Raw genomic sequence first — 18,537 nt, 5'->3', positions numbered from 1 at the left:
CTCTTGAGCCAAGTTTAACTGCGTAGGCAGTAGTCCCTCAATTTTAGTGTGATCGTTTGGTGTATGCCATTTTTGTCGTCCCTCTTGTCTTGTGCAGACTTTCCATCTGGCTGCATCATCATCACTTGACTTTCACCCACAGAGTTGTATATATTAACATGCTTTCACCCCACTCGTATCCATCGGGGTGCATATATTTTTGCACATTCTACGATACAAATAGTTAGCAACTGGATAGTTTACTCTGTTCTTTGCAATGATATGCTGTTATTTGTTATGTTTTATTGTTTTCATGTAATATATCGAACGAGGAACCTCCGCTTCATGGGGTGAAAAAATCATGTAAATTTTTAAAATGCCATAACATGGCCATAACTAACGTAACTTGGTTTTTACGTATGTACATATGCGCATGAAAAATGTAAAACAAAAAGCTTCTGCATATACTGTATTTCCATATTATATACATCTATCATCACAGATAGTCTATGGGCAAAACTCATGTAATGTTTTGTAATGCTGTTGTTCTTGGCATAATGAATGAATCACGATAATCTCAGACTCTAATTCTAATTGTCAATTTGACTCGTCTGCAATAATTGTGTGTATGACGTCGATAGACTGACAAATAATCGACCATGGACAATTAACAAAAGCCAGTGACGTCAAATATTAACGTTCTTATCAAAATTCGTGTCATTCATTTATTTACTTATTTTATGACTCAGACTTGTAAGTAAGCTTATTTGATAAAGTTTAAATATATATCGTAATGGTAATATCATACAGTCAGTATGGTTATCACCCTAATGACTGCGTCGAAATTACCATTTTTGCAGGACAAAATCAACAGGAAAAATTGAATCCAGCGTAAAGTTATATTTCGTTATCCTCAATCGCTATTAGGTATTAAATTTCGAATTCGACAATCTTCTTCTCGTGATCCCTGTTGGCAATCAAATTGGGAATACTGAGCGTTACTGTGGTCGTCCGCCGATGTTGGGTCAAAGGCATCGGGACCTCTAATTACTAAATACTTTTTGTCTTGATAGTAGTCTCGATGCTTGAGACATTTTAATACAAGAATATCACAGAAAATAGTTGCCTAAAAAAAATTACAGACTGAATATTAGAAGATTTATGTATATTAGACAATTGAATTAAGTTGAGAAAAACTTACCAAACTCAACAAAGCCAGCCCAGAACCCACATTGATCAGTAAGGGAACAAAATTAAACTTTCCAGCCTGACCTTCCACATTAACCAGGAACTTTATTCCATAATTTTTAAACAGCGTCCTACGATTTTCTTCGTGGTATTCTCCGGTACTTCATAAAACAAACAGAAACTTTAACTAGCTAAAACAGCTAGGTTTCAACTTTCAACTGTGAAGTTATTGATCATAAATTAATACCGAAAATTTGTTCCAGGGGAAATTAAAACATTTGGACTGTCCATCCTCTGAAACGAATATTTTGGTCGACAGTATTCTTTAAAATCAAAGTCCAAATTACAGTCCCACGTAATGCCAATTGAGAAAACGGCTCCCTTAAAAATATTAAGATAATTTTACTACACAATAAAAAGAGAGGAAGAGGTGTCTTCCATATTACTAAAATACAGACCAAGGTTAAATCTAAAGCCATACACCAACCTTGATGGCAACTTCAGTATAATTCTCGCCTGCATTTTCAACAATGTCCCCGATTTTGAAGACTGGACAGAATGGGTCCGACTCATGGTGATAAGTGCAGTTTTGGAGGTAAGTTTGTGTGCTGTTTTCCAATATATTTCTACGACTGTATTGTTTTCCGAATTTGGGAAACTGTATCACATTTTTAATCAGAACGGTAAACCGCTTGGATCCTTCCAACAAGGCAATCGTTCCATTGCTATAAAAATTTTGACGATTATTAACATGTGATAACATTAAGCAAAATGCTTTAATTTATATAAATGTGTTTATTAGTTTATTACAAAGGAAGTTGTTCCATTTCTACTGGGCACCAAGCGTAGATTTCACACGTTTTTAACGTGTTATAATGATGACTGTGAGTCTTGACGCATTTTCCTGTCTCAACTCCATTGCCAACTTCCAGTGATCGACCTGTCTGGCAATCGTCATCAGTATCACACCATGCTTCTGCTACTTTGGGGTCCTCTGGACATACGCCCCTCGACTGATTCGGTGTGATCACTACGTTTGTGAGGATAAAGAAGCCCCCTTGATCCCCTCCAGAAGCTGGTATCACATAATCTGTAGGGTCCCAAATCCTCTGATACAAGTGACTAAAGTTCGGAGAAATTCCCAATTCGCCGCTTGATATGTTCCCCGTGAATAGTGTTCCCTTAACTTTAGTCGTTACAACCGAATCCACAGGACAGGATTCCTGATAACCCTTCTTGTACACAATGGCAAATCTATCCCAAAATCATTAAAATTATTGCGTATTAGTTGGAATTATGAAATTATATGTAGTGAATAATTAATTAAATTGTGAATGATAAGATTAATAATATTCAGTGATATACGATTAAACTTACCCAACAATATACCCAATAATAACGAGCTGAAACAAGCGATTAATGATACCGATCTTTTTACTTTTAATATGAACAATTTTTGGGGTATCATATTCAAAAAATAGGGAAATCGTTTCCCGAAAATACTGCACTGCAAAATTCATTGTCAAGTCGGTTGCATTTATCGAAGATTAAAAATAGAATTTTGGCTAATATAATACATGAATTATATTATTTGTCTGACTACACACTTGAGATCGACTAATGTATATATAAATGGATAAAGCTAGCAGATTTTGTGGTTTTCCAGCTTTGTGTGCAATTGATCCATTTTGTGGCTTTAATATGACTCATTAACGGGTCTTCACATGTTTGTAATTTGTATCAAAACTTTTCATTTGTCTAGCTGTCAACAAATTCGCTGCTGCTAATGTGTATAATGCACAATAAGCTGTCATAAGGAAAGTTGGCCGGGATGTGTAGCAAAACCAATCTCATTCTGCAGCCAACAAAAACCTCGTGTTTCATTCAGCTGAAAAAGAAAGCAGCGTGCGTTTGTGGCTTGACACATTACATCAATATTTTTGCTACGAACGATAATTCATGTAATTTGGTGTATGGATTCAACTCATTGTTATTTGTTACTAGTTAGGAAAGTTACGCCTTGGATAACCGCTATATCTGTTCTCTTGAAAGATATTGCATATTGGTCTGTCAGCAATGAGCGGTGATAGCAGGAGTGCTGCTGGGGAAAGAGTTGGTGAAAACATTGAAGACCCAATGGCAACATGTACCAGCGATATGGAATATTTTGAAAGTTATCAAGATTTTGACGTAATCTTTGGCTCATCGCTATATCAATCTGTCATAAATTGTTTTATTCATTCTTGATACATGTAATTGTGTATGTAGACCCATCGACTGATGTTAGCGGATAAAGTTAGGACAAATGCATACAAAGATGCAATTTACAATGCTAAACATTTGTTCGAAGGAAAGGTTATAATGGATATTGGTGCTGGCACAGGTACATCATAAATTTACTGGTTGTTTACAATAAGATATATGAATTTGTATGGCTGAATAATAAAATCACGATTTTTGAAGGAATTCTCAGCTTGTTCTGTGCTAACGTTGGTGCCAAGAAAGTAATTGCTGTCGAAGCATCGGAATTAGCCAGATTTTTACCAAAGGTTGTGGAAGCAAATGGGTTTCAAAATGTGATTGAGGTAATTACTATACATAAAGTGAGTGAGTTATGTACTGTGCGGGTGGAGCTTAAACCTACGGCCTCCTGAAGTACCTTGTGCTGAGACTAGGGTTTCTCGTGAGTTTAGCTCCATCCGCACAGCACATAACTAACTCACTTCAAGTATAGCACAGTAATTAATGTAGAGGGTGAGCGAGCAATAAAGAATGTCAAATGCAGTATATATATACAGTATATAATATACTGCATCTCACATATATGTGAAAACAAAAAAAAAGAAATGATACCATTAAAGGTGACATGGATTCCAGGCAAATGTGAATCCGAAAACCAGAATACTCCAGATGATTCAAAAACTAGGTAAAAAAGTTGCAAGTCGCAACACACTGTTTTGGGCTGGCTCTTTTCTTATGTACGTCAACATTAGGCGAAACGAATTCAAAATTTTTGCTGGAGTTTGTCTTTTGGAATATTCCTTCTGAAATAATGCCAAAGACCGTTCAATTGGGCGAGTTTGATGACCATTTGTAGCGTCATTTTTTCATCACATATCTGTATCAAATACTTTATGGAAAATTAGAAAATTTTGTATTTGAAATTAGTTTAGACATTTTTCTTGCTGGCCTAGGAGTAGATCTTTATTCTGCTAGCATTTAAGGATCCTCAGCTCAGTGCACTTCTTGAAACATGACCAACAATTTTATGAATGAGTCTTTTTCAAAATGTTTTGGACAGGGTTTTGGGTTGGTTTCACCTGTATAAATATTTTTGGCAATTGCTGTATTATAGGACCGTTTCTCCTTACATAGTACGCTTTCAAATCCATCTAATTGACTTAAAGTGTACATGATGTCGATAAAAAGTTACGAGTATTTTTCGAATAAGAATAAACACATTTTCGGAATAGTGGCAGAGGTGGCTCAGATTTTTGTACCTCCTTTTTGAACAATTGGAAGTACAAACTTCTGGTTTTCGGATCCTTGTAGACATGTACATTTGCCACAAAACTATGTCACTTTTACTGGTGACATTTTTTTTGTTTTCACATACATATCTACACTTAAAAAGCTTTGGCATTCTTTATTTCTCACCCTGTAATACAAAAACATCCACAGTTCACCTATGACTATATGACCGACTATCATTAAATTATGTATATATCCATCGATGAATTGTGTATATTTTTTACTTGCCCGTTGATTTTCGATGTGTTTTACAGGTTATCCACTCAAAAGTAGAAGACGTTAAGCTAGACTTGAAGATTGATATAATGGTTTCCGAATGGATGGGGTTTTATCTTCTCCATGAATCTATGCTAGATTCTGTAATTTATGCTAGAAATAAATTTCTTAAACCAGATGGGCTCATGTTTCCAAAATCTGCTCAGATATTTGCTTCGCCATGTAAAATTCCTGAATTGTGGAAAAATTGTCATGATTTTTGGAACGAGAAACAGTATGGATTCGATTTAAGTTGCTTTTCAGACGTTGCGAAAATAAAGAATAAGCCAGAAATTGTTTCGGTAAATTATATTCATATAAATCTAAACTATGTAGCATTAAAAACAATTTATGGGTTCTACCTTGTGTTTAGGTAGCGTCTGACTGTCTGTTGTCAGATGCTCAACTGCTATGGGACTTGGACCTTATGAAGATTTCCCTTGATGAACTCAAGTCTTTAAACGATAGACGATTTTTTGCGATTGAAGAAGATGGGGACATGCAAGGAATCTGTATTTGGTTTACGTGTGCATTTCCTGTACAAGATGAAGAGGGTGAGCCAGCCCACTTATTGTTATTCTTATTTAGTGATGACTTTTAATTTCCTAAAGCCAAACTTGTTTAGGAGTTGATGCCACACTCTCAACTGCCCCATGGCTTCCTGAAACTCACTGGAAACAAACAGTGGTAGTCCTGCCAGAACAAACCTCGTTCGAAGCAGGGGACATAACAGGATGGGATTTGCACCTGGAAAAATCAGATCATGGGTAAATTTACTTAAACATTTACTTTACAAACTTAAATATGAATTAATATGAAAATTTACTTATCCCTTAATCCCTAGTCGCTCGTACAAAATCCAATTGGAATGTTTGGATGCCAATGAAGAACATCCAGTCCCTTGTTTGTGTGGGTCTGTAAAATGTGAACTTGTGAGGCATTTCATGAAAACACATCCGGATCCATCCGAAAGCATTATGAACAATACAAATGTGTAGCACATGCATGGCACATAAGTTGAAAGTAATTTTACATTATATATAAACTTGAAAACTAAACTACTAAAATTAATTACATGATTTTGTTTTTGCTAAGAAATGTTATAATAAACTGTTACAATGCATGTAACCCAGTACGTCGTACATCAAAACGTGTATCATTCGCATTCAGGAATAGCGATGAACTGTTAACATTGACACGTCTGACGTGTTTCAGACATCTTTGACCTCATCCACCCCAGGTGGTCTACTCCGTTGGGGAACTCTTCAAAAATACTATCGATTTGAGTCCTTATATAATGTTTTGACTGAAGAAAATCATGACCAGTGACCTGGCACCGTAATCTTGCGACCTGTCCCTTGACCAAAATGTTAAAATGTTAAAAATGTTAAAATAAGTTATGTTTCAAGTCTGTGTGCCGTTTCGTTCACGAAATCGGACCGAACCTACAAACAAACGATCTTATAAATGGGTTTCACCCTGAGGAAAGAGAGAACTGGGTTTCTCATTTACCACGCCACCGGCGTCTTTGTGAAACCAGCTGATATTTATACCAAATATTTGTATCAGTTTTTCTTTCATAATTTTTTTTTGCATGTAAGCATAACTCTAGTTAGCTGATAATAATTGACCTACTGAACTGAGTTGACGTTACATTAAGCATCATCATTCATACAGGTTATATCATATCAACCCATTTAAAGGCACTATAACGTAAACGTAGAGTTCCCTCATCGTAATCTGCAATCTGTGTTGAACTTTGATTGGATGTTTTGGATTTAATTTTATCACGTAAAAGAGCGTATCAACATGCATTTGATCATATAAATATTAAATATACATATTATTGCAACATTGTGGTAGTTGACCTCTATGGACAAACTCCAAACTGTTTTGTAAATTAGTTTCACAATTTGACTCAAGGAAAATGGGAACCATCGTCGAATTCACAGGTAGACTGATACTGCATGTGCAAAAATTATTCTTGAGAAATCAATCCATGGCCAGAGACCGAACGACGACACCAGTCGTCATGTGCGGTAACAGACTCATGTCCTCATCGCCACAACAAGAAGGTAAAAGGGACGCTGCCCGTGTTAGGGCTCGCCAGTGTTATTAGTGTTATTTAGATTAAAAAAAGAGTTTCATTATTACAAAATATATTTTGTCATTGCAACCATGCATTGTTTTGGTTTAGGTGAAAAAATGCCATCCGATGGGAATAAGGAATTGGTGGTGGTGGAGAAAGTGACGATGGCTTACGTGGTGACGACGATCGGTATAAATCGACCCGAGAAAAAAAACTGCGTGAATCACGCGACGGCACTCCAGCTCGAAGCCGCATTTAAAGCGTTTGAGGAAGACCCCGACTCTCCAGTCGCAGTTTTGTATGGAAAAGGGGGCACATTCTGTTCGGGGTACGATCTCTCTGAAGTTGCCTCTGGGAGTCCAGAAATGTCAGGGTCTGAAAACTTTGACCCTTTCAACAAAAAAGGTCTTGGCCCAATGGTAACTTCTAGCAAAATAAAATTGTTCATTTTATCTATGGAGTAAACTTGGCAAATGTCTCTGCCCTCAGGATTTGTACATGCATAAAACTATATGAATCCTTGTTCTCCTTACATAGGGACCCTCTCGAAGATATTTCAAGAAGCCTGTTATTGCGGCAGTATCAGGTTCGTGACATTTTAAATGTGTAATCAATTGTTTACACAATTCGAGATTATATGCTGATTATAATTTGACAGGTTATGCTGTAGCAGGTGGCTTAGAATTAGGTGAGATTCTAAGATATCATTCTTAGAATAAAATTAGCTAAATGTTAAATAATATATGTATTAATATATTTATCAAAATATTTTTTTATATTTTTAGCTTTAATGTGCGACGCTCGGTAATTAACCTTTGTAATACATTTATGATAAAGCTTTAATGAATTTTAAGTAAATTTGACTAAATTTTTAATTAGGGTTGTAGAAGACACTGCTGTAATGGGAGTTTTTTGCCGTAGATTCGGTAATTAAGCGTATATTTTATAGGACGAAGTATACTAAATTGTCAAGTTTACTTTGAAATAATACCCCTAAGATCTCCCGCAATCAAATTATCTTTATTTTATTGTTACTTTAATTGTGACTTTACCTGACTTTAATTCATTAACATTAATTTATCACAGGTGTCCCATTGATTGACGGCGGAACCGTCCGTCTTCCTCATTTGATTGGGTTAAGCAGAGCAATGGATATGATTTTGACTGGAAGGGCTGTGAAAGGGAAAGAAGCTTTCGACATTGGATTAGCCAACTGGCTTGTTGCCTGTGGTACCTCGCTTGGCCAAGCAATTCAATATGCAAATTCCATCAGCAAATTCCCACAGAATTGTCTTAATCGCGACAGGATGAGTGCCTACAATGCAATGTACGATGCTAAAGATTTTGAATCAGCAATGCAATTTGAAATGCGACACGGTCTGGATGTCATTGCATCCGAATCTGTTCCGGGGGCACAAACTTTCGTTTCTGGCGTTGGAAAACATGGTTCATTCAACTTGCACGGGATGACAAAGAATGGCAAATCAAAATTATAATGGGGTCTAGTGAAGTACATATATATACGCAAAAGAGTATGCATTTATTTTAAGAGTTTAATGGCAGCTACACGAGAATAAAATATTTTGGTAAAAAAATTGCGAAATTGCACTAATCACTCATTATTCTCTACTTAGAATATGGAATATACACTTGTACACATGCGAATTTTCATGCATAAAAGCGGGATGAAACTAGTTGACGAAGCAATGTCCTTGAGAAGCACATGGGAAACCTTATATATATATATTGGTTGTCCAATTGGTGTAAAAATATTTTACTGAAATTTAACTGGAATTTTACACCAACTAACTAGGTAAAAAGAAATTGCAATATTTTTTGACACAATTAATAAAGTTTTAAGTACTTTTTCAGGGGTGCCGAGTGAAAGTAGTAGAAAACATTTTGGAATCTGTCATCTGTGCAATTCAATTAATTCTCTTGTCCAACAGCGAACAGAGCTAATGATGACCCAACAACCTTCTCCTTGGTTTACGTTGGCAAGATGTGACGAATTTGGTCAATTCCTTGAAGCAGCTCGTGACATTCCTGTCGGAACGTTGATTGTGGAGGAGACGCCGGTCTTCTACGGACCCAGTGCGGACTACGTACAAGACTACTCCACCCCCATCTGTCTCGGATGTGCATGCGTCATGAACGATGGGAACGAGGAGAATCGTTGTCCCACCTGCAAATGGCCCCTCTGTGGACCCCATTGCGATAACGTCAGTATATTTCTTATTGTCCTTAGAAATGTTCCCTTTCTATGAACTCGTTTGTCCAGGGTTGGTGGTAAATCGTCGTCGGACATTTTGTAGAGGACAAGTCGAAGGAAGAGCAACTCGTTGTTGGACAAGTAAATGTAGAGGACAAGTCGAAGAAGAACATTTGGTCGAAAATATGGAATTGTCTTTTAGCTTTAAAATTTACAATCAAATTGAATTATTATGTACAAGATTCTGCAAAATTAGGATTTTTGTCTTTTTGAAAATTTCCCTGAGTTAATCCATTTACGCTTTAGGCATGAGACATCGCTATATGTTGGAGCAAAGGCAGTTGAACACTGTGCTATAAGCGCCTGAATAGTAAGTTCTTCTTTGACTTATCAACAGCGTCGTTGTTTCTTTTATCGCCATGCGTAACTATACCTAAGTACTTCTCACTTTAAATGTAACACGTTTAACCAAGTCATTCAATTAGAGCGTCTGATAATTTTCAGCCAGATTCAATAGCCGCCGATTTAGTTGAGTTTGTACCGTTGAGCGGGGGGTTTGCCAGAAATTTTGGCACTCTACCGAGGTCTTACCACGAGTGTTGCTCACTTGAAAATACTTAAGTAATCTGTAAGAAGAATATGAGAACTTTCACACAAAACTCCGAAGCGTCTGTTTCAATTTTCTATCGAATTATTTGTTCAACCTACATTGCTTTTAACCCTATCATGCACACTCCAAAATGCTCTTTTATAGAGTGACGACATATGTGACGATCATAAAATCGGATTCGGCGAAAATGTCCGACTACGACACTTTTCGCTCCCACGAGTTACCCTACTACGAGTTGCCCAACTACCACCCTACCCGCCTTCGAGTTATCCAACGACGATTTACCCGTAACCCGTTTGTCCAAGTGCTGAACTGAGACGCATAGCACGTACTCTAAAATTGAGTTCAGCACTTGGACAAGAACTCGTGGGTCATTCTTTATTGGCAAAAATGTAGACTTTGCACACTAGCTTGTCCTTTAAAATCTTTAAATATCAATCTTTATAGTGGTCACACCCGACCCAGTCGGAACTCACAAGTCTAACAAGTCCCAGAGTACATTAGGGTTTGCGAATATGCATACATACATTTATTTGGGGTATGTATGCATGTATGTGGTGTGGTGTAGTGTATGATATTTTATTTCATTAAGTTCATTGATATAGGTTTCATACCACGCCGAACAGGAGTGTGAGTTGCTTGCAAAAGAGAAAGTTGGCTTTCCCCCTAACTTGCCAATCCAAAACTGTTACAAAGGGCTCGCCATCCTTCGTGGCCTTCTCCTCAAGGAACAGAATCCTCTGGCCTGGGAGAAGGTTATGAATTTGCAGTACGAAAATGAAATAAAGGATTCAACAGAGGAGGTGGATTTTAATGAATTCAAGACTCAGTTTGGGCTTCCCAATTTTGGATCAAATGAAGACTGGCGGAGGATATTGGGTGTCCTGAATGTTAACAGTTATTCAATCCAAAGGATTGAGAAGAAAATTGGGAGTCCTTCGTAAGTACCATTACATATGCAGACTGAGAGAATGAGAGAGAGTTTGTGTTATCGGATGTCTGAGAGATTTTTGTGTGCAAATGTTCTCAATCTCAAAGTACGCACTGCACAACCCTACTCGACCCTTATAAAGGATCTCTTTATCTGCCCTCTCATTAGTATTCGTGATTCTATATGTGTTACAGATTTGCCGAATTCATTTACCCATACCAATGCCTTGCAAATCATTCCTGCATTCCTAATTGTAATTGGGTGATTTCATATTCGCCTGAATTTATTATTCGTGTTAAAGCTTCCATCAGTATAAAGAAAGGGGACATGCTCACGGTGGCGTATAACTACGATTTGAGCAAGTATGGTGTTCACAAACGACAACGTAAGATTCGGGATCAAGCCAAATTCTCCTGTAAATGTCCTCGATGCTTGGATCCAACGGATCTCGGGACATATAGTGGCGGAGTGGTGTGCTTCAAATGCAAATCCGGGCTGATGTTGCCACTCGACTCAATTGATCCAGAATCGGACTGGAAGTGTGGCCAATGTCCGTACAAGATGTGTCAATCATTTGTCTCTGCATTTGTCGATTCGCTCCAAGAACAAGTTGAGCTGGCTGAGACGGAATCAAATGAAACTGGCGAATCCATAGTTGACATTTTGGAAGATTTTATTTCGGACAAAAGTGGTTCCGTTCTTCACCCTAATCACTGGATCCTAACCCTGGCAGCTCAATCAATCATAAATCACCAGTCCTCTCAACTCCAGCAGCTCACGATAGAGGAATTGGACAGCTTCATCAGACGTTGCGACCATATTCTCAGCATCAGAAACGTTACTCCTGGAATTTCTACAGAGAAAGGTAATACATCATAGATAATGGTGTACGCATGTACATATGTGGGGGTGATGTGGAGACATGTGATTTCAATAGTTGTCCATCTGTATGTTCTTGATTACTGAGAGTGAAAATATGTAAAACGCGACGACCGGTCGAATCGAATGCGTTGTGAATGGAAATGAGCATTACAATTTTTGGGTTCCTTTTGAACTCAATTTCCAGTCTCATCCACTGTTTCTATTCAATAAGTGTACGTATATATTTTATTATAGCTGTGTAATAGTATCCGTTTCATTTTGTCCTACTTTTGCACAGGCATTCTACAGCATCACATAGCCCGGGCCAAGTTTGTAAGAATGGAGTCTGCAATTCAGCAAGGAAAAATACTTGCAAATTCGCCAGAAATGAAAGCGGAAATTAAAACAATCCATGAACTTCAGAAGAGCACTGTATTGTTTTGGGATGAGAATCCTCATTATGGAACGCTTCAACTTCATGCAAATCACAAGTTGGATGCTCAATTTATTAGAGAAGAAATGGACCTACTAAAGTCCAAGTACAAAGTTGTTGACTAGTTTAATTCATATTAACTGCATATAAAATTTTATTTACTATTGTAGATTATATCTTTAATATGTTCTTCAGCCAACGTGGAACATAAATGTTGCGTAATAATACTGTTAAACCTGATTATTCATTTAAACACTTTCCTGTCGGATAATTTGGTATTTATTTTTTATATTTGTTGATCAATCCCATGACTTACGCATTTATTTTGTATCTTAATTGGTAAATATATACATACATACTCTAGGCTGATTTTTAAATCGCGCATTTTCATTTGCTAGTATTGCCCAAAGTAAAATTACACTTTACAACCAAGTTTAGCATTCATACCATTCTTTATGCAACAATGATAATAAAAAATATGGTTATGATTAACAATAATTTGCATATTATAATTGCTTCATGCCAGATGATCTAAGCTTGTCCAGGATCTGAATCAGGCAAGGTATGATCCCAAAAAGAGAATAAATGCAGTTTTACAAGCTCTGCAACGTATCCTTGGATCATGTGTTCGATCTTTAGAGCGTTTGGCGTGAAAGATTAATTGCGATGCCTGAGGGATACACTTCTTCATCTTTGCACTTTTTCTCCGCTATGTGTAGTGTTTTTTGGTCTACTGTGACTGTGACTACTTTTTCAATAAACTTCCCCTCCTGCAATAAGATCCAAATGTCAAGAAAGATCTCGTCAGTTTGTTCTTCTCCTTTTGGATCCCAATAACTCTATTTCAATTCCCAGTGATATTAAACGAGAGGGCTTTTATTGTGAACCAGAGATGCTACACATCTCTCTGAAATGTAAAGCAATCGGTAAAAGCTTTCTTGTATTGAATGTCAAGTGAGATTCGCATAAGAAAAATTCGTGCACATATATATGCCTCAAGTTGAGCACGATATATAACGTCGTATGCAATCTCGATACCTTAAATAATATTCAATTCAAGACTAAGCCCATTCATGTTATTACTCTGTTCCCGAAAGCGAAACAAATTATTGGCGAAATAACATCCCGGCAATTTACATTCATTGTGTTTTGCGACGACTTGTGTGAAGATTATGTTTTATTATAACTACTTTCTCTTCTATATATTTATATTTCGTAGAGAACATTAGTCGAAGGTATTTATTTAAGCTTGCTTCTAATATGCTAATATGCTGAGTATGCATACTACGATTTGTGCAATATGCAAGGAAAAATAATAAATTCGCTACCCTTCTGCCATCGATTTGATTTGTATTATGGAATTGAATTTCATTGACAAGCTGAATTAAAGTTGCAGGTGATTGATTATTCAAGGTGTGACTTGCCACTATTCATAATCAACAGACTTTGTATCTACTTTATTCTTGACCATTCAGCCTCACCTTTTATGAGCTTCTTTAACAGTAAACTTACATAATCAACCCTCATAACGGTTACTTGCTCTTTGAATTTAACACGTCTAGTTCAATTTATTATATTTCATCTTGCTTTTAGTTTTGATGCAAGTCTCTGGTATTAGCAAAATTCAAACTATTGGATATGCAGAACTGTACAAGGAATACGTATTTCATGTGGGCCGTTTTTATGTAATAAATTACCCCTCGTGTCATGATTACATATTATTAATGCTAATTGAATCACGCCCTTATACATACTTAATCACTACTCAATAGACTAAAACTCTAGTCTGTAACGACGATGATGTACTACCGATGATACAAAATGAACTTCCTACATAATTCCCCTTGTGGATGTGATGCCCGGTATCTGAATCCACCCACCTACACTAACTCGTTTATATTGAACCAACTCGTCGTTCTCCTAACTTTGTCAAACTATCTCCAGTCTTCCAATTATGAAATTACAATTTTGCACTAATAATGAGTCTGTTTCTTTCTTGGGACTCTGTCCCACAAGTCGAGCCGTGGTCAAAAAGTCTTAATTCGAGTGGGAAGTGATATCATCAGGTTGATCCGACCAGACAACAGTCAATTCTTTCCAATAACCGTTTTTCAAACTCGGATTTACTAATTAATTGAAACATTGATAAATTATACACCCAAAACTACAACTTGTACTGAAGGAATTAAGTGCATGAAAAGCTTGAGGAAAATTTCAAATATCTGACTGGCAGTTTGTCTTATTTAGTTTATGTCGGTACCTTCCCATGAGACTGGACGATCAGTCACCTTTAATGATATAATCGTGCATGGGAAAGGACAAGAAACGCAATCCACTGTTGCTGAACTCAACGTTTGCTAAATTCCGGCACAAATTCAGCACTCTTGTTTTCGTGTCGTACACTGACAGTGACGTTGTTAAATAATGGGAAACTTCAGAACAATTTCAGCCAACAATCAATTATTTAGTGGCTGAACTGTGGTTTCATCGCAGTGGGTAGTCGAGATTTGGAGGATGAGAAGAGAACAGTTGCGTTCTTCCTTTATTATTATTTGCATCAAACCTTCTGATAAAGCTTGTATTAAGGTCTGTAGCGTTTGTCAAAATTCTCTCGAGTTACGAAACATTTGTAATGCCTCAACATACTCGAAAATATCTCTTTTTAGTGGCAGAGAAATAAGTAGTATAGGAAGTTTACACTCACAAGAAATGACAGACTGTTTCTCTCTGTCACAATTTACGTTGCTTTTCTCTCGCCAACAGCGAAACTTAAACAAAAAGGTATTACTTCTCATGTCCATTCTCGCAGAATATCGGTTTAGTTAAAGACATTGTTCGGCTTTGCTTCACTTTTCTGTAGAGTCGTGAACAACTGCACAAGTGAAAGTTCTCCTATTCTTGCTTTCTCTTCTCCCACATTTTTTACTATATATACTGACCAATACGTAAGATTTTGGCCTTTCCACCACTATGCAAGTATATACCAAAACGTCGTACTTTCCAGTATAATAGGCTGTGGGTATTTTTTCGTATTTCTTGCAAAAAGTTGGCTATGTATGTATGCATGAGTTAGCTGCAGATATTATTTAGCCATATATTTAGGTTCTGACGAACTACAATTTCGTATTCACTTTTATGATTACGCTCATGATTCTTTTGGACTGCTCGCCTTTATGTATTATTGTACTTTATACTTGCACGAATACGTGTACATATTTACAAGAAAAAGGATATACACGTATGAGGAGGAGGAGGGGGGTCAACTGGAACTCGAGAAACTTTCACCTTTCTTTGGAGTTTGGCTCGACTAGCATTGTACATATCTGACTGAAACATCCACATGCCACAAAATAGCGTCAATTTTTTCAGTGCTGCTCTCGACATGAAATATTCGAGCAGTGTCAGATTTGAGAGTTTAAAAGTTTTTGGCATCAAGCTGTCTTGTCCTATTTGACTTTTGGTAAAAGTATGAGTACTATTAACTCTAGCACATACGTGACATATTCCTATGAAAAGTTACTGATATTTCAAGAGTTCCCCATGCAGTGAGTGTTCCTGGCCAGCACCGTCTTTCACATTTCTTCTGTTTGATATAGCTGTCACTTTCGTTCATGAATTCCATTGATGAAACTTTGATTCCAAGAATCCCAATTCAAAATTGTACAAGTATTTTGTGCAATTGTAACCTACTTACTTCCAATTCCTAATCAGCCAATGGGCAAAAAAAGGAATGTGTACCACCGGAAACGGCGCAGGTACTTATTAGTGAAAGCAAGGTGGGAGGGTTTATTTAGTGTGACCATGAAAAACTATGTACATATCTATGACTTGGATAAAGTGGTATAGTTTAACTGATAGTTTCTACAGGAAAGATAATATATTCATCATTGTCTAATAATATTTTGATTTGCTAAATGCAATAAAACTTGAGTAGATATACACAAATTATGGGAATCTGTAGATATTTATAACTTAGATTTTAGATGTTCTACTGGACTGTGGTTAAGAATTTACGATAAGTAACATGTATTTATTTTAACTAAGGAGTTATGCATAAAATATATTTAATTTTCATATATCGATACCTCATTATGTTCAGAGTTTTGCGAGCACTGAATTTTGACTCTCATTTGTTGTAAGGAAAACCAATTTAAATCAGCGGACGATCAAGCAGGGAATGTGTAGCGGATGAAGTCATTAAAGATTTATTAGAACGGATGATGATGAGCCTCCACTGTTCAACAATTCGGAAGAGATGATGAGATGACAAAGACATCACGACTCTCACTCACGGCACGATTTCTTTGAATTAAAACTGGCTCCGGGCTTCCTCTCAACTTTGAAATTAGAGAAGCACCACTGTTTTTTAATGTTGCTCCAGTGCACAACTGTCTTTTGAGAGCTCTCTGGCAAGTTGCAGCCTTGGCAAAATAAAATATCCATGCTATAGATGATGAGACTGCAAATCGAACGAAAAAAAAATCAGAGTGACACCAGCTTTCTTGACTCATTTGTAAAATGAGGGAGCCTGCTTTAAGAACAGTAGTATCGCATAATGGGCTTAATCTCATTCTTTAAAAAAAGCTTTTGTCCCTAATGTTCCCACAAATAATTTTCAAACTCAACTGGGCTTACTCATCAGAGGAGTTCAGAAATCCAATTTGTGGCAACTTTTTTTATTCATTTTTCATCCACGAATGAATGATTTTTTAAACAATAATACACATGAAACGACGTACGAAAGCTTGTTTACTTCATCGTGATCCTACTTTCGAAATTAAAAACTCCGTATTCTGTCTTCGCAATGAATTCGTAATAAATTATTACTTTCGATGTTCGATGCAAATTATAGAAGCCTTTCAAAAGTACCACAGATATAGCGAAGTAGAAATACACATTCAAATATGTATGTAAGCAATACTCAAAGGATCGTTCGCGGACCTTTCACGTTCATTTTCAAATATCTCTTGGAATGTGAATGTTATTTGAAATAGTAAATTATTTAATAATGATCCATTACAGTGCCAAGATGGAAGCATTTGATAACGTCGAGACCTCAATAATAATAATACGACACACCCAATCGGCAATTCCATCCTGTAATCAAATCAGATATTCAAATTCAAGGCTATTATCCTTGGCGTAATGTTTATTACATACAACATGTATGATACAAGCGGTTTTGCTGGTTAACTATGTATGAATGTGTGCACATGTATGTGCATGCAACATAAACCCCAACAAAATAAACATGAACTTGACTTGCGAAGTACGGAAAATTGACACGGAAAATTGATCTCAAAATGCTTTCGCAGCACCTTTCCTCAGAGTATACACAAGTTTTGTTCGTTCGTTCATTGGGAAAGTAGGTAATAAATATATTTCAGTTTTTAGCAGAAGAATATGAAACCCTCCACACCTTATGGTAGTACATATGTACATAGTTCGCTAGCGTGTATAGGCTACATACGTACGGATTTTCGCGTCGGAAAGAGAACTTTACAAATTTTGCACATTCTGTTGCAGAGAGTATTTCAAAATCCAGTGAAGCAGGCAGTAGCCCAGATTGGGAATACTTTAAAAACTTACACTCATTTTGTTCATCTCCTGTTTTGTAGAGAAATGCTTGGTGGAATTTCTGCCCGTATAGCCAGCTGGGATACTAATCTAGGAAAGCAAGGTGAAGCAAAATTAGAGAACTTTTTTCATTCTTTTTACCGTTCGACTTAGGAGAGAGAGAGAGAGAGAGGAGAGTACTTCAAGTGAGAGGCAAACTTTTATCCAATCTAAGCATTTTAAAAGCAACACGACATTCCTGATCTTCACAAACTCTGATTAGTTGTGCATGATTTTTGGAGATACGCACACGAGATGCCCAATGAGTAAGCCCAGTCTTATCTTTTAGTTTCAAGAGAAAATGAAGGAAAATCAAATTTTATGGAAAAACGAAACTTTTCGTATGTTATGTATACATGTTCCTAGATGTTGGTTCATCTTTACGTCAGGGGGATTTACGAAGCAAGATGTGCAATGTGATGGATCCGAAACAATATTTAAATACAATACACGTGCCTGAGAAACTGGATCGATTTATTGTCAGTATTTCTCTACCCGCTCAAATTACATTTACCTGAAATGTGTACCAAATATTGCTATACGAGTTGAACGCTATTATCATCAATTTCAATCTCAGGTAGTTTTTGCTTAGCCCTCGGCACATGTTTTAGCTTTCGTACTTATACTAAATACTTTCCCATTAGAACAGCAACTATGCATGTTTATGGTACTTGAATATAAATTATGTAATATGTATCTATAAGAGTGTTTCATGGGTCCAACCAAGCAAGCCATTCTGTACGCACAAGCCTGTAACTAGCAACTTTGGTAAAGACGTATTGTTTGTGATGACGGAAACTGATAAAGATTTCATAAAATATTGCTCAGGTGT

General features: G+C 36.7%; 4 protein-coding genes across 8 annotated transcripts; 3 read left to right on the top strand and 1 right to left on the bottom strand.

Annotated features, from left to right (window-relative positions):
* Positions 1-672: 672 nt before the first annotated feature.
* Positions 673-2,912, bottom strand: LOC110846453 (P2X purinoceptor 4). Its single transcript, XM_022093219.2, has 6 exons — positions 2,545-2,912; positions 1,978-2,421; positions 1,655-1,892; positions 1,415-1,548; positions 1,181-1,328; positions 673-1,105 (listed from the first exon to the last, which is right to left on the bottom strand). The coding sequence occupies exons 1-6, from the start codon at positions 2,685-2,687 to the stop codon at positions 893-895; spliced, it is 1,320 nt and encodes a 439-aa protein (XP_021948911.1). The 5' UTR covers positions 2,688-2,912; the 3' UTR covers positions 673-892.
* Positions 2,913-3,004: 92 nt separating this feature from the next.
* On the top strand, positions 3,005-6,095 carry LOC110846454 (protein arginine N-methyltransferase 6). 2 transcript variants are annotated; one of them, XM_035850200.1, is made up of 8 exons: positions 3,005-3,357; positions 3,436-3,550; positions 3,631-3,752; positions 4,953-5,057; positions 5,121-5,255; positions 5,327-5,507; positions 5,579-5,720; positions 5,798-6,095. In XM_035850200.1, the coding sequence occupies exons 1-8, from the start codon at positions 3,244-3,246 to the stop codon at positions 5,949-5,951; spliced, it is 1,068 nt and encodes a 355-aa protein (XP_035706093.1). In that variant the 5' UTR covers positions 3,005-3,243; the 3' UTR covers positions 5,952-6,095. The 2 variants fall into 2 exon arrangements, with proteins under 2 accessions (XP_035706093.1, XP_035706092.1); XM_035850199.1 differs by having other exon boundaries at positions 4,953-5,255.
* Positions 6,096-6,472: 377 nt separating this feature from the next.
* Positions 6,473-8,637, top strand: LOC110846452 (probable enoyl-CoA hydratase). The gene is made up of 7 exons (XM_022093218.2): positions 6,473-7,028; positions 7,151-7,461; positions 7,580-7,628; positions 7,701-7,730; positions 7,828-7,846; positions 7,922-7,968; positions 8,129-8,637. The coding sequence occupies exons 1-7, from the start codon at positions 6,881-6,883 to the stop codon at positions 8,536-8,538; spliced, it is 1,014 nt and encodes a 337-aa protein (XP_021948910.1). The 5' UTR covers positions 6,473-6,880; the 3' UTR covers positions 8,539-8,637.
* A 78-nt stretch (positions 8,638-8,715) lies between these two features.
* On the top strand, positions 8,716-12,458 carry LOC110846451 (SET domain-containing protein SmydA-8). 4 transcript variants are annotated; one of them, XR_004834468.1, is made up of 6 exons: positions 8,716-8,855; positions 8,915-9,264; positions 10,470-10,804; positions 10,990-11,660; positions 11,733-11,889; positions 11,955-12,056. XR_004834468.1 is itself a non-coding variant. In XM_035850198.1 (6 exons), the coding sequence occupies exons 3-6, from the start codon at positions 9,004-9,006 to the stop codon at positions 12,212-12,214; spliced, it is 1,527 nt and encodes a 508-aa protein (XP_035706091.1). In that variant the 5' UTR covers positions 8,716-8,855; positions 8,915-8,929; positions 8,992-9,003; the 3' UTR covers positions 12,215-12,458. The 4 variants fall into 4 exon arrangements, 3 of the variants coding, with proteins under 3 accessions (XP_035706091.1, XP_035706089.1, XP_021948909.1); XM_035850198.1 differs by lacking the exon at positions 11,733-11,889 and having other exon boundaries at positions 8,915-8,929; positions 8,992-9,264; positions 11,955-12,458; XM_035850196.1 differs by lacking the exon at positions 11,733-11,889 and having other exon boundaries at positions 11,955-12,458.
* Positions 12,459-18,537: the final 6,079 nt, after the last annotated feature.

This window comes from Folsomia candida, unplaced genomic scaffold (assembly GCF_002217175.1).
Source record: "Folsomia candida strain VU population unplaced genomic scaffold, ASM221717v1 Fcan01_Sc003, whole genome shotgun sequence".
Lineage (NCBI taxonomy): Eukaryota > Metazoa > Arthropoda > Collembola > Entomobryomorpha > Isotomidae > Folsomia > Folsomia candida.
Note: the sequence above shows the minus strand (reverse complement) of the source record. Positions and strands in the feature narration are given on the sequence as shown.

Coding starts and splice junctions, on each gene's coding strand:
- LOC110846453 (XM_022093219.2), bottom strand. CDS start 2,687: ATGAATTTTGCAGTGCAGTATTTTCGGGAAACGATTTCCCTATTTTTT. Junction 1,893..1,977: donor GAAATGGAACAACTTCCTTT/GTAATAAACTAA, acceptor AAATTTTTATAG/CAATGGAACGATTGCCTTGT. Junction 1,549..1,654: donor ATACTGAAGTTGCCATCAAG/GTTGGTGTATGG, acceptor AATATTTTTAAG/GGAGCCGTTTTCTCAATTGG.
- LOC110846454 (XM_035850199.1), top strand. CDS start 3,244: ATGAGCGGTGATAGCAGGAGTGCTGCTGGGGAAAGAGTTGGTGAAAAC. Junction 3,753..4,952: donor GGTTTCAAAATGTGATTGAG/GTAATTACTATA, acceptor TGTGTTTTACAG/GTTATCCACTCAAAAGTAGA. Junction 5,721..5,797: donor CTGGAAAAATCAGATCATGG/GTAAATTTACTT, acceptor CTTAATCCCTAG/TCGCTCGTACAAAATCCAAT.
- LOC110846452 (XM_022093218.2), top strand. CDS start 6,881: ATGGGAACCATCGTCGAATTCACAGGTAGACTGATACTGCATGTGCAA. Junction 7,629..7,700: donor TGTTATTGCGGCAGTATCAG/GTTCGTGACATT, acceptor ATAATTTGACAG/GTTATGCTGTAGCAGGTGGC. Junction 7,969..8,128: donor AGTTTTTTGCCGTAGATTCG/GTAATTAAGCGT, acceptor AATTTATCACAG/GTGTCCCATTGATTGACGGC.
- LOC110846451 (XM_035850198.1), top strand. CDS start 9,004: ATGATGACCCAACAACCTTCTCCTTGGTTTACGTTGGCAAGATGTGAC. Junction 9,265..10,469: donor GTGGACCCCATTGCGATAAC/GTCAGTATATTT, acceptor TCATTGATATAG/GTTTCATACCACGCCGAACA. Junction 11,661..11,954: donor TGGAATTTCTACAGAGAAAG/GTAATACATCAT, acceptor ACTTTTGCACAG/GCATTCTACAGCATCACATA.